The following is a 13,833-nucleotide window of genomic DNA, read 5'->3' as shown; positions in this document are numbered from 1 at the left end:
TCGCCGATTCCGAAAACGAATGCAAAAATGTGAAATTCAAAATGGCGGCTCCGAAATGGCGAAAATTTAAAAAAAAAAAATGGTACGAATTTTAAGAAATTCATAGTACGAATGTTTTTTGGGTCGCTGATTCCGAAAAAAAAAAAAAAAAATGCAAAATTCAAAATGGCGGACGTTAAATGGCAGATGTTTTTCGCGAAAAATGATACCAATTCGCTGAAATTCATACTAGTAATGTTTTTTGGGGTCGCCGATTCCGAAAACGAATGCAAAAATGCGAAATTAAAAATGGTGGACCGAAAATGGCGGAAATATTTCGTGAAAAATGGTACAACTTTGTTAAAAGTGATATTTTGTAAATTAATTTCTTTAATTCATACAGATTTTTTTCTTATAAAACAAAATAACATAATTTTCAAAGATACATACTAATCGCTATCTGAATTCTCATCATCAACGTCGTTTTGATGAATGACGTTGTCTGCGTCGCCCCGCTACACTAATCCCACGAGGCGGGCCACGAGGCTCCGACCGAGTCGACAAAACACTGCTTCGAAGAATGCGTATTTTTGACCAATGGAGCAAAAAAGAGCAGGCGATGCCAACGGTTTCACATTCTCTATACTTTTTCACACTAGGAATCGTTGAGATCTCCGCAGGATCTCCGGGCATCATAACTAATTCTCTACAGATAGTAATGCAATTCAATGAAATAGGTTATTTTGCAGCACTCGTATTGCGTCATTAATATCATCGCCATAAATTCCGAAACTTGGTTCATTCACAAAATTTATGTAATTCACTTGCCTTGAGGAATAATATCCATTTTGGTTGACTCGATTTTGATGAAAATTGAAAAAACTACAGCCTTTTTTTTCGCGCGCTCGAAAGCGTGCACACACCACAGTCCCGCGCGAGTCTCGACAATGGTCACTTTCGAGGGTTTACCACAGGCCATGGAATGAATATGAACATCTGCCCTTTTGGATTTCAAAGCTCTAATGCTATCTATTGACAAATATGTGAAGCTTTACCTCGGATAATAACTTTCGGTTTTGGGGTTTTGGCCAAGAATTCGGGCTTTCGGACCACTGTGCGTCGGTAAGTTACGGTACAGAGAGGGTGCAGCCGTAATTATCGGCTGGGACGTAACACCGTTATCAGCTCTGGTGACAGTTATTTCAAGATGCTCATTTAGAAATTTTTGTGTTGATTTAATGTTACTCAATTCTCTTCTTTGTGAACGATTAAGTTGTCTTTGAGAATGTGAAATAATTTTATATATGACATTGCTCTGGATAATGTCTTTGGTGGTTGTTTGTAAACTAGTGACCCCTGATTCTATGCACTGTGACGTGGATTTTTCCGCTCCTCGGTTACTCGGAGAAGATGACCGAGAACTTACCACGTGCACAATAATTCGGCGTCCACGATGTCCCCTGAACCTGAAATAATACCGCGAAATTTGTTGGGCGCCTGGCGTGATCAACACGCCTCGAAATCGGTAATACAATATACCGCGACCATATGCTCGGTAGCTCAGTACCGCGGAGAGGGGAGGGGTAATTTTTGGGTAGAGAGAGATACGCCACACGTACGCCGACAAGTTATTTCACAAAGCAGCAATAAAATTAAACAATATATTCCAAAATAGCGATAATACAAAAAAAAAAAATAAAAATAATAACAATACTGCGAAAGTTTGTCTTCGCGATCCCAAACGCAAACGCTTAGCTTAAGAAAAGGAACGAGCAAACAAAATAATCAATAAAAAAAAATGAAGGGATCCCGACGACCTCTACGGCCTACGTGCGCTAGTCGCTATACTAATCGTGACCGCTAATTTACACACAAAAAGAAACCAAAAGCAAAATAGGACCCGACGCTCTGCTCGCGATCGTCCTCTACAGAATGGCGCTAATCGCCAACTTAATACCAACGGATTATGCAAAAAAAAACTAAACGGAAACGAGGCTCGTCGCGTCACCCGCGACTGGCCAACGCGGTCCGCGATCGGCAATAAATTAATCAAACGAAAAAGAGATGCAATTTCTTATGCCTACGGGCGCTAGTCGCCAACTTAATAATACCCTAACTCGCAAAAACCAAAAACCAGATTTGGACTCGATGCACTGCCCGCGATCGTCCTCGACTACGACGCTAATCGTCACTTAATTGTAAACCGCTAAACAAAAACGTGATCTAGATCATAATCGACGCGCTAATCGCAATCGTGATTAAATCTAGGTGATGTCTTATTTCTACGGGCGCTAGTCGCCACCTTACTGATACACAAGAACTCGTAAACTAAACCAAAAAGACGTGACTCGACGCGCTAATCGCGACCGAATTAATAACTCTAGGAAGCTTTTCTGATCGTGCAGGTGTGTAGCGTATTATGACACATCCGAGCTCCAGTGGTAGTCACTAATTCCACAAAGTTCGCAACCCTTCCCGCTAAACCGAGCATCTACGCACAGTAACACGCGACCCCGCCGAGAGGTGACCGTTTTTACGTACGCAGACTCGACGAGACCCCGTGCAGCGGAATTTGGCCGCACTCAATTTCGAACCGAAATTGTTCCCCACTCGAAACCGTGACTCTACGCGAGACTTTACAGGGATCCACTTGACTCTACGCGTTATCGCGAAAACTCAGGCTATCGTCATCATCAAGGAGATCGGCAAACAGATTTCGAGCGCTACTCTAACTCCAAGATTAAGTGGGCCGACCGTGTATCAGTGTGCCAATCTAACTTGTGCTCGAAATATGCCCGCAAAGAATTACAAGCGCTTACCACTTCGTAGCCACCCGAGGAATTCCCCGACTCCCGTTGTAGCCATGGCACGCGATTTTTCTCTTTTTTTTTCTTTTCTCACTAAGCTCGATCCACGACCACCCACTACGCGATGTCGCCAGGACTCAAGTGACGAGTGCTGCAAATCGGAGCCGCAATTCGAACATGCCCCGAACATAGGCGCTATCCGTAGTCAAAATTCCCCCGATCTAATTGGGGTTCTCGTTACGAAATTCTTACAGTCTAGCGTATCGCTATCGTTGAATTCCGCTGTCGCGGGGTGTTGATTGGCTGGCCAGTCTCTGGTACCCCGTAGCTTGGCAGTGGCGTGGTGACGACTTCGCGAGGGTACCTGTCGTCAGTTGGGTGACGGAGGGGGGGGGGGGGGCTACGGCTCGCCGGCCACCAACGGGAATTTCGTCCGCCTTGGGTTCCCTCGCGGCAGAGCTCTCCGTTGACGCTCTCTCCGTAGCCTCGTGTGAGGCCCTCCTTTCGTCGCGATCCACCGCGATTGCCATTCAGTAACGTCGTTCGAATTTGCTGCCGATCCCCTGTCTGAGGCCGCATTTACTCGCCACCTAAAAAAAAATAAACAAAAATCCTGAAAAGTCTTATTCGCTAGACCGACGATGGTCCCCTCTTAGAGTCTCGGATGCGTGACTGTTGTCCTGGCGCTCTTTTTCGAAATGAGCCGCGGTCTGCTCCGCGGGCTCCCTAAGTTTATGGTCCGTCTAGAGTTCGGGGAGCCGTGTGGAACGCGCAGTAAAAATGCCACGTTACGGCACAAATGATATCATCAATAGGTAACTTTGTAGGTTTGTATGGAATTCCATGCAATTAATACCATAGAAAGTGTTCAGTGTCTATTCCCTAGCGGGTAGTGTACACAGTTCCCGCATAGCCTCCGTGGCGCCAACGGCGCTCAGCCGGTGATCGCTGTCCAACCGACTCGACGTTTTATCTCTAGATTTAAGCAAGATGGCCTCAAAGGCATGTGACACAGCGAAACGTCCACGATTATAAAATAAAGAAACATTTGTAAAAAGTAAAAAAAAAGGTGTCTCCTTCATCGAATCGACCCATCACCCAACTATCATACAGAAAGCAACAACTTAGTTAAGAATTGGCTTAAAGAAAACATTATTTCAACTCACACTAGTAAAAGCTTGAAAACTCATTGCTCCGTACCTCCAAAAATTTATTTCTTACCAAAAATTCATAAACAAAATGTTCTGTATCGTCCAATAGTTTCTAATATTGGCGCACCAACTTATAAATTAGCTACATATATATTAATTCCGTTAAATGAAATAATAGGGAAATCTCAATTCCATGTGAAGAATTCTTGGGGTTTAGCTAATGTAATTAGAGGATTTCACTTACCGGTTATACATAAATTTATATCGTTGGATGCTACTTTACTGTTTATTAATATTCCTACACAAATAGCTTTAAGTTGCATATATGATAGAAGGGATGAGATTGGTAAACACACAAGTTTACCAAAAAAGGATTACTTAATGCGGTAGAACTCTGTTTAACATTCACACATTTTGTTTATGAGAAGGTCTTTTGCCAACAAATTCAAGGTGTTGCGATGGGGTCTCCCATCAGCCCTGCCATTGCTAATCTAGTCATGGAAAAACTTGAAAACTCCACGATCCAAAGTTTAAGCTATAATTCACCTTTTTACAAGAGATATGTCGATGATATTCCTACCATTGTATACACGGATAATGTGACGGACATGGTAAAAAATTTTAACCAATTTCATCCCAATTTACAATTTACTTCCGAATTACAATCCAATAATAGCATTAGCTTTTTAGATTCAAATATTATCAACATTAACAATGTGTTCAATCTTGATTGGTTTAGAAAACCCACTTGGTCTGGGAAATATTTACATTTTACATCTGACCACCCTTTAACATATAAAAAAAGCGTAGTTTCAGGATTAGTAGACAGAGGTTTAGAATTAGCTGAACCACAATTTAAGGAAAAAAACATAAAGTTAATCAAGCACACACTCTATGATAATGGCTATCCAAAAAAGTTAATTGAAAACATCACGGCCTCCAGAATTGACATATTTTATAATAGTGGTTCACATGCAGAAAAACATGAATCATATGCTATGGCTGAAAACTGTAACAAGATCATCTCGTTACCATATGTTCAAAGATTATCTGAAAATCTAAAAGGGTTCGTGAGAAAATATAACATCAAAGTGGTACACTTGATGACAATGAATCTGTGACGATTAATTTTTTAAACTAGACAGTTACGTTGGTAACGCCGAGAAACCTACAGCGCCATAGTGGGCCGAGCGCGAAACAAACTCAGTCTCAATAAACATAACATAAGTCTTTATTATTCCCGCGGTATTCTAAGGTTAGATTCGACGGTCATGGGTTATGTTACGTTTATTGAGATCAAGTTTGTTTCGCGCTTGGCCGACTATGGCGCTGTAGGTTTCTCTGTGTTGCCAACATACCTGTTTAGTGTAAAAAATTAGCCGTCTCAGATTTATTGTCCCCAAGTGTACAATTCCCATGGCACCATGTCGGTAAGAATTAGTCAGCTACTGTCGGTAATCAGATTAATGTAGGTATCACTGAGTTTCTCCACATCTTGTCGAAGATTCACAGAATCATTATATTTAACAATATTGCACATTTCTAAAATAATTCGCTTATTATAATTAGATTCCTGGTGTAAAATGCTAACATTGTCAAAATCAAAATTGTGTTATTTTTATACTCATTAATCCTTACTGACAGGTATCTACTATTTTGTCCAATTTACAGTTTTTTATAGTCTTCACAATCAATTTTATAAACTAGATTTGACTCTTTGCCTTTTGTTAGTGTATCTTTATCTGAATCAAACAAAGAATGCAAATCGTTCACACTTTAGCCTACAAATTGAACCTCAAACTTCCTGAAAGATGTATTCAACGATTCAAAAAGACCCGCTACATAAGGAGTGGCAATAAACTTGTTTAAGTTGTCCTCTGGCTGAGAAATTACAGTGTTATTGTCATTGTCAGAAGTTACAATTTTGATCAAGCGTGACCTCCAATTTTTTGTTCCTTTTCTTTATCATTTTTTTTACCTTTCTATCATCTTTTGTTCATGGTAATCCGACCTTTGTACATACGAAGTTCTGTTATAAAGTTTGTATCGAGACGATCTCCGCAGTACCGACCACACATGTTTTGCTCACGTAATTTCTACGGTTGGTATAAAAATCTAAGTTCATACATCTAGTCGAACACACGCTAATTGTATGTCTTCATATATTATGTCATGTTTGAATTTTGTTATTCTATAGAATAAATGTTACCATGAAGAGGGCCCACAGTTAGGACCGAAACGTTGGAAAAAATTTTCTGCATTCTACTTTTTTCACCGACCTACATATCAAAGAATGTGAACTACCTATAATATCGAGATCAAGAATTCATTTAACATTAAGCTAAATTGTATATGGTGGGCATGAGTACTGTATCAGTAGTGTAAAGAGTCGATAATCAACTTAGTGTAGGAATCGCTGAGTTTCTCAACGTCTTGTCTCAATTTGACGGAACCACGGTAACCGACGATGCTGCACATTTCCAAAATAAGACGTTTGTAATAGTTTTGTTTATGATGCGAAATAGTTACATTGTCAAACTGAGGCCGAAACGTCGGAAAATATTGCGTCCTGATTTATTGACCTGCATATTAAAGAATCTTCATTGCAATTAACAATTGAGGTCAAAACTCCATCATCTTGATGAATGTGTATTTAAATTAAAATTTTGTGTACGAATAATTACTTCAATCACCCATAGTGATAGTTGGCACGACCTGAAACATTATTCTAGATTAAGGCAAGCTGAACGAGAAATCTATACCAGCAGATCATCGAAGTTCGTCAACCTGGAAATCACAAGGTTTTTGAATCCAGCTTAAGCCAAAAATCACGTAGTAAATCAAAAATTTCTCACGACGTTCTTCTCAGAACGTAACAGGCTGACACAATAAATTTGAAATTTTCTTAAGAGTACTATATCTTGACTGTATCCAGATAATTTGTTTTATAGAAATCGTCATTTTTTTACTTTGTTTGCAGTTTTTCAAATTTTTTAATACCCTAAAATTAAAAATTACTATTATCACCTTTTTTATCCTGTAATAGACACTTAGTGAATACCCAAAAAAATTTAAGTGAAAATATTTACTTGCTTCATTACAGCAAGCAATTTTCGATTTGGGTCTCCAACGACCCCAAAGTGTCAGCAACGTTATTGGGAGATGGCGTTTGCAGCTACACTACCTGACGGCTGAAATAAGAACTAGTTCAATCGGGTCCAGCCGCGAGTCAGCTGTGAGCTCTCGAAGCGGCGTTGTATTGCAGTGACACACGCGCAGTTAAATAATATAAGTTGTAACGTGGATTTCGGTTAGGCATGCCCGTTACAAGGTACTCCCTGAACCTTGGGCGGAATTCAGGAATAAGGGTTTCGCAGATCGAGTCACGAGATAATAATAGAGAGCGCCAGAACTGGAGAACTGGATTTAGATATTGCCGGCTTTTGTTTTTATGTTTTTTAGTACACCGGCCACAAGCCAGCGACCAACTCCGACGCCGAAGATATTTCGAGGCGAGGCGAAACCGCGGAGATCTTGCATGAAGGATGCCGAGGCTGCGGAGGGGGAGACAACGCAGATCCCTGCAGCGCGGGAATCCAAGGCGGACGCGATTCCCGCTGGCGGCAGGCGCGCCGCAGCCTCCCCGCTTACCCCGCCTACACCTGACCAAGGCAACCGCGAGAGACCAGCTAGCGCCGAGGGAGCACCACCCCGCCCAACCCCAGGACACCAGCTGCGCGGAAGACGACATCGCGATCTAGCGTTAAGTTCTGCGCAGCGTAGCGACGACAGGTGCGCGTCAAGTTGCGCAATCTCCGAAATCGATGACAGATCAATTGTTGCGCATTCTTAGGGTGATGACGTGACGAAGGATTAGCGTGACGAGATCGGCGTTGCGGCGGATCGGCCATCTGAGATCACTCTAGTTCTGGCGACGGATCAGAGAGGTATCGTGGAGTTTGCTAGTTGCGGGTTTTGATAGTTGCGCGAAAAAGTTCCGGTGTATTGCGAAGACGATGGCCGTTGAGAATCACGAGGGGGTTGGTGACTTCATTTTCTCGATGTGGAGCGGTAAGCGCTGCTAATCTTCTTGCCATCGAATTTCGAGCGTAATTGAGCGAGGGCTTATCCGAAAAGAGATAACCGTTTTGGTAATTTGCGTGTCGGAAAATACTCGAAATTCGTTTGCCGATTCTCTCGTCTGGTGACCATAGCCTGAGTTGCGCGGAATAACGTAGAGCCAATTTTAAGTGACCGAGTTGGTCGAGTAGCGTCACGGGTTTGAGTCGCGGCAAGATAACTGCAATTTGAGAGTATCCAAATTCCGTTACCCTTAGTCACGTCGAATCAAGTACGATAAAGTGTAACTTCGCGTGTAGGTCGCGAGTCGGCAAAGGGGGAGCGTTCACACTCGCGAACTGCGTTCAGATGACGCGACGTGAAGAGAATCGAGTTCGGATGCGATTAGATAACAGCTTGGCGATTCCCGTGGTGACCGGCGCCATTACAAATAACGGCTAGAGATGCGAATGGCGCGACGAGTCACATTCTCTTTTGCTTGATTATTGAATTATTGTTTATTAGTAAGGTGGCGATTAGCGCCCGTAGGCTTTACGAATTTGCTAGATTTATTAACGATCGCGGTTAGCGCGTCGATTACGATTTCAGTGTAGTTTTGACCTAGTGGTTTATTATTGCGTGGCGATTAGCGCCGCGGATGGTAGAGGATGGTCGCGGTTAGCGCGTCGCGTCAAATTTTGTTGTTAGTTTTAAATTATTGATTATCGTTAGAGCCGCGACTAGCGCAAGTAGGCGTAAGAAGTCGTCTAGATTTAGTCACCTTTTCGTTCTTCTTTTCTGTTATATTATTCTTATTTTCTTTTGTTTGTTAACCCTAAGTAGTTGAATATGAATCGCGAATAGCGAATTACGAATTAATATTTCTATTGTCTAGTTTTTCGAATCGCGAAGAGCGACTGTGGCAGTAGTATTTCTCGTTTGCATTTGGAGTCGCAATGAGCGACGTTTGAATAATTATTTTTTTTTGTATATTTTTTTTTTGTTTGTATTATCGTTGGAAAAAAATATATTAGTTGATTTTATCATTGCTTCGTAAAATAACGTGTTGGCGTACGTATTTTGTAGCTCTCTCTCTACCCAAAAATTACCCCTCCCCTCTTCGCGGTACTGAGCTGCCGAGTGTATCGTCGCCACGTAGCGCATCAACGATTTCGAGGCGTGTTTATCACGCCAGGTGCCCAACAAATTTCGCGATATTGTTTTTCGGTCCAGGATACCGCGCGGACGCCGATTCATTGTGCACGCGGTAAGTTCTCGGTCATTTGCTCCGAGTGACCGAAGTGCAGGAAAAATCCACGTCACAAAGTTTAACAATTTCGAACGAAAATTTGACTAAATAATATGGAAGATAGTTCAGGAGCAAGATTTTCTCCAAAGAAAACAAAAAGTAAAACGTATTGTTGCGTTTTTGGGTGTGATAGTAAATCACGCAATGAACCCACTTTACGTTTTCACTATTTCCCAGAAGCGGGTAAAAATTTTACGAAAAAAGAAACCGCTTTCGGAGAATATGAAAACATTGATTGTAGACAAATTTTGAACATTGGGAAATCTATTACACCGTACATGCAGATCTCCTCCTTATACTTCAAAAGATCTGATTATATTCTACCAGGTAAGTTCCTGTATTTTGCTACTGTCTCGATTAAACCACATACATACATAAATACTCTATATTATGAATTAACATTTGTAAAAAATCCTAAGACGAAAAATGATTTCACCGATACGATTGTTATTCTTTAGATTTGGATACAAGGGAAAAAGATGTTTGAAAAATAATGGAGTGCCCTCCTGTAATTAGCCAAAAACCTCTGCTGAGAAGAAATCTAATGCATCTGGAGACAGAAGAAGAGGTGAAAGAACAGAGAAAAGAATACGAAGGGAAAACCGAAATAAAGTAGCAGCTGAATCTAATGTAATGTCAGGAACAGCTGCTGTTAAAAGTAGTGTGAAAGATTTAACTGACAGCAATGACGTACCTGATCAAATGTGTCCAATTTTCTCTGGAAAACAATATCCAACAATTGCGAAAAAGTTTGTACATGTTGGTGTACAAGTCAAAAGTGGAGATTTAAGAGCAGATTGTTGTGATATAATCACAACTGAGCAGGAGCTCAATACGTTGGCTGGAATCGCGAATTTGGATCTTTTGGATGTTGTGAAGCTAGCGTATCCAAAGTATATTCTTCAACGATCCAATAATTGAAACAAAATCATTATGACTTTTAGGAAATTGAAACATAACTTGTCTTATGCAATTTGTGCCATCTTGTTCAAATACTCATAACAATCTAGATGTATAAAAGTTATTCATCAAACGATTGATATTTTATGCAATTGCTTGAAAGAAGGAATACCTTTTCCAAGTAGGGAAGAAATTTTAAAAAATATCCCTGCATGCTTCAATGATGTCTCCGACACACGTGAGAATTGTAATAGATTGTACAGAAATATTCATTCGAAGACCGACCAATTTATGTTGTCAGATAGCAGCCTGTTCTCGGTACAAATCACAAATACCATCAAATTCATGACAGGGGCCATTCATTAATTACGTAAGGGTTCCAAGCGGGAGGGGGGGTTAAAAAATCTTTCCATGCCCTTATCTTGGGGATGGGGGACTTATTCTTACGTAATATTTTATATGTCGAAATTTATCATTAGAAATCTACTTCCATTTCGATGCTAAATGGCCTTTTTTCATTCTATAATATACAATTGGATTTACACCTGATTTTCAAATATTTTATTGCTTATTAAAATTTTAAATTCTTAAACAGGGTGTGTACTGATCCTGGAAAACCTGGAGGTCAGGGAAAGGTCAGGGAGTTTCAGAATTGTAGTAAAAAAAAACCAGGAAATTTCCGGAAATGCAGTAAAACTCGCCTATAGCGAAACTCAGACTACACATAGTTCATGCACGTATTACACAGAGTTCGTTCCGATATTAGCTCCCAATGCTGTCAACAATCTTTTATCTCTCTTGCGCTGCCGAGTTCGTGAGTAGGTCTACCTTTGTCCTAGGGAGTTTGTAGCGCTGCCAGCTAATATCGGAACGCTCCCATAGTAATATAGATAGTAAGTTGCGGGGAATTCCCTGTATTGCGAAATGTATAGCTTGCGTTGCACTACCGCATAGTAGCGCCACGCGTCGGTGACAGAAGTAGAGACTTCCGGGTGATGTGTGATATCTAGGGAGGTGAATAAGACAACTTGACTACGTATATCAAATGACGAGCGGCAGTCGTGACTTGTTCTGAAGAAGAGAAAGTTTCGGACTAATTGATTGAAAATTGTTCAATACAAACGGTAAGTAAGAATCAAATATCAGTTTCTTTGATCTATTCACAAAGTCAATTGTCGTCTCCGTTACGTAGTAGGGGAAAGGGGGGTAGCCCCGGCCAGTTTTCTATTTCTATGTGTCTGCCACAAATTAAGGTTCAATAATTAATCGGAATCGCATGAATATCTCAACAAAAATATATTTCAACAGAATATCGAACAAAAAAAATTATAAATTATCAACAACTTAAAAAAAAAAATGTTAATTTTTGGCTTAAATTCATCCTCCGAAAAAAAGTGGCGGGTAGCTCCGGCCACTGCGATATTTAATTCCGAAATCGTTCTTTGGCTACACAACCGTCACACGTGTAGTATAAATCGCCTGGATTTATATCAACGCATTCCTCGTGAGCCCAGTCTTGACATTTGTGGCATTGAATCCAGTCCTCGTCAAATGTTTCGCCACAAATTATGCACTTGGTGTCTTTTTTTTTGGCACGCGATTTCGATTCAGCTTTTTTTTTTGTGACGTTCCTTTTTTTCATCGCGATCTTTTGCTTTTTTTCGGAACTGCTGATTTCTCAATCAGCTGAATTTGATAAGGAGATGACGTCAAAATCTCACTTCTTTAGATCTTCCTTTGAACTTAGCCATTTTGACGCTCACCTACGAAAACAAACGACACGTAATTGCAGTAAACCTTTTTTTTATGAAGTTTCGATAAGAAATAGGCCTTTGAATGAATGGCCGGAGCTACCCGATTTGATTTTTTGCAGAATTATGGCTTCAGCACTAAAATAAATATTAATTTTTCCAAACTAAATATTGCATGTAAGATTTAGTGATTATAATAAATGTTGGCCAGGTAAAAAATATAATGACTTACGTTTTTTCAATGGAGCTCACTTTTGTACTTTGAGTATAACGTGATCGTGTTTCACAGAAATCGATGTTTACGTTTTCACAACCGGACACAAAGCCGAGGTGAGCTTTACTGCTCGCGCGTTACTGGTGGGACGCGAAATAACACAGAACAATAGAATCAATCGAAATAAAGACAAAGCGAGCATAGATTTTGAATATGGCCGGGGCTACCCGCTGGCCGGGGCTACCCCCCTTTCTCCTAATAATTTGCAGGTTAACCTGCAAGTCTCAACACAAGAAAAAAATTTGAAATATTTTTCCCCTGATGATATACGTTATTTTTGAAGCTTACAATTAGAGAAAAATAAATAAATATGTAGAAGAATTTTTTTCCATCCTTTTATAGATAATGGTGTTCTCTAAGCATAAGAGTAGTACAGCAAGACCGGTTCCACACGCAGATTCCGGTTACCGACACTTACCGACCGAGCCGCTCCGCGCAGCCCACCAAGCCGCTCCGCGCAGCTCAGACTCAAACCCTTTTCCGCTCCGCGCAGCCCAGACTCAAACCCTTTTTAGCGATGACGTCACAGTCTGCCGTACCGAAGGTCAAAACCGTGCAATCTTACCGACAGTTGTATCGATCGAGGGTCAAAATCGTGCTGTTTTACCGACAATCTTACCGACCGAAGGTCTGTAGTGCTCGCCTGCCGACGGTAGAGGGCGCAGCGGGGGCGAGAACTTTTTTACCGTCCCGCATTCTTCTCCCACGATAGGACTGCTGACGTGTAACATGAACCACTCCGAATTCCTTTCCCACGGTAGAACTGCTGATGTGTAACATCAACCACCTCACATTCCTTTCCCACCTTATCAGCCCCGTGACATTCCAAAATTAATAGTTTCGAGAATCGTGTTTCACTTATTCGGATGTCGGTTTGATATCGACCACGTGACATTTTTTGGCTTGTAACTGCCGTGTGAACTCAACGATGAATTTTGGACGGGTTCAGACCAGAGTGCAAGGTCGGCCGATAGCCGCGGTACATTCAGAGCCAAGGATCTGCGGTGTTGGGTTACTATCGCTCAGGTAATGCTAAAAGGTGCGCGCGCATCCGTACAGCTGCCCTATAAAAAGGACGCTCATCACAGCAAACGATCATTGCGTCACTAGCTGCGGTACATTCAGAGCCAAGGATCTGCGGTTGGGTTACTATCGCTCAGGGAATGCTAAAAGGTGCTCGCGCATCCGTACAGCTGCCCTATAAAAAGGACGCTCATCACAGCAAACGATCATCACGTCACAACCTGTCAAGTATACATGAGGAAAGAGCTCAAGATGGAATCCGCGAAGTGTTTGAGATTGATCGATATTATGGAATCGGCGTTCAAGATTTTATCGGAAAAATCGTCGCCGGCAGAAATTGCAAAATGGATTCGATTCGGAACCCAAAATATCAGGCTTTTGAATAGAATCTTACGCAACAACGCCTCAACGATCGGGGAGAAGACAAGAATTTTGACTACAATTGGAATTCTGAAATCGTTGACAGTCAAATTTGAACAATTTCAAAAAGTGGGTGACGGATTACGAAGCCGACGAGGAAGCGATCGAGTACGGTGGGAAGATTTGGAATCAGCTTTCGAGAGGAGAATTCGAACTGGAT

At 41.3% G+C, this 13,833-nt stretch overlaps 1 protein-coding gene across 1 annotated transcript in view; it reads right to left on the bottom strand.

The window, feature by feature from the left end:
• Positions 1-8,624: 8,624 nt before the first annotated feature.
• Positions 8,625-13,833, bottom strand: part of PGAP1 (GPI inositol-deacylase) — a 282,452-nt gene continuing 277,243 nt past the window's right edge. Inside the window, exon 11 of the mRNA XM_046615044.2 lies at positions 8,625-11,968. Coding sequence (XP_046471000.1) covers positions 11,965-11,968 — 4 coding nt within the window. The 3' untranslated portion in view covers positions 8,625-11,964. The remainder of the gene's footprint in view (positions 11,969-13,833) is intronic.

This window comes from Neodiprion pinetum, chromosome 3 (genome assembly GCF_021155775.2).
Source record: "Neodiprion pinetum isolate iyNeoPine1 chromosome 3, iyNeoPine1.2, whole genome shotgun sequence".
NCBI classification, from domain to species: Eukaryota; Metazoa; Arthropoda; class Insecta; order Hymenoptera; family Diprionidae; genus Neodiprion; species Neodiprion pinetum.
The sequence above is the reverse complement of the archived record's forward strand: the minus strand, read 5'-3'. Positions and strand labels throughout refer to the sequence as shown.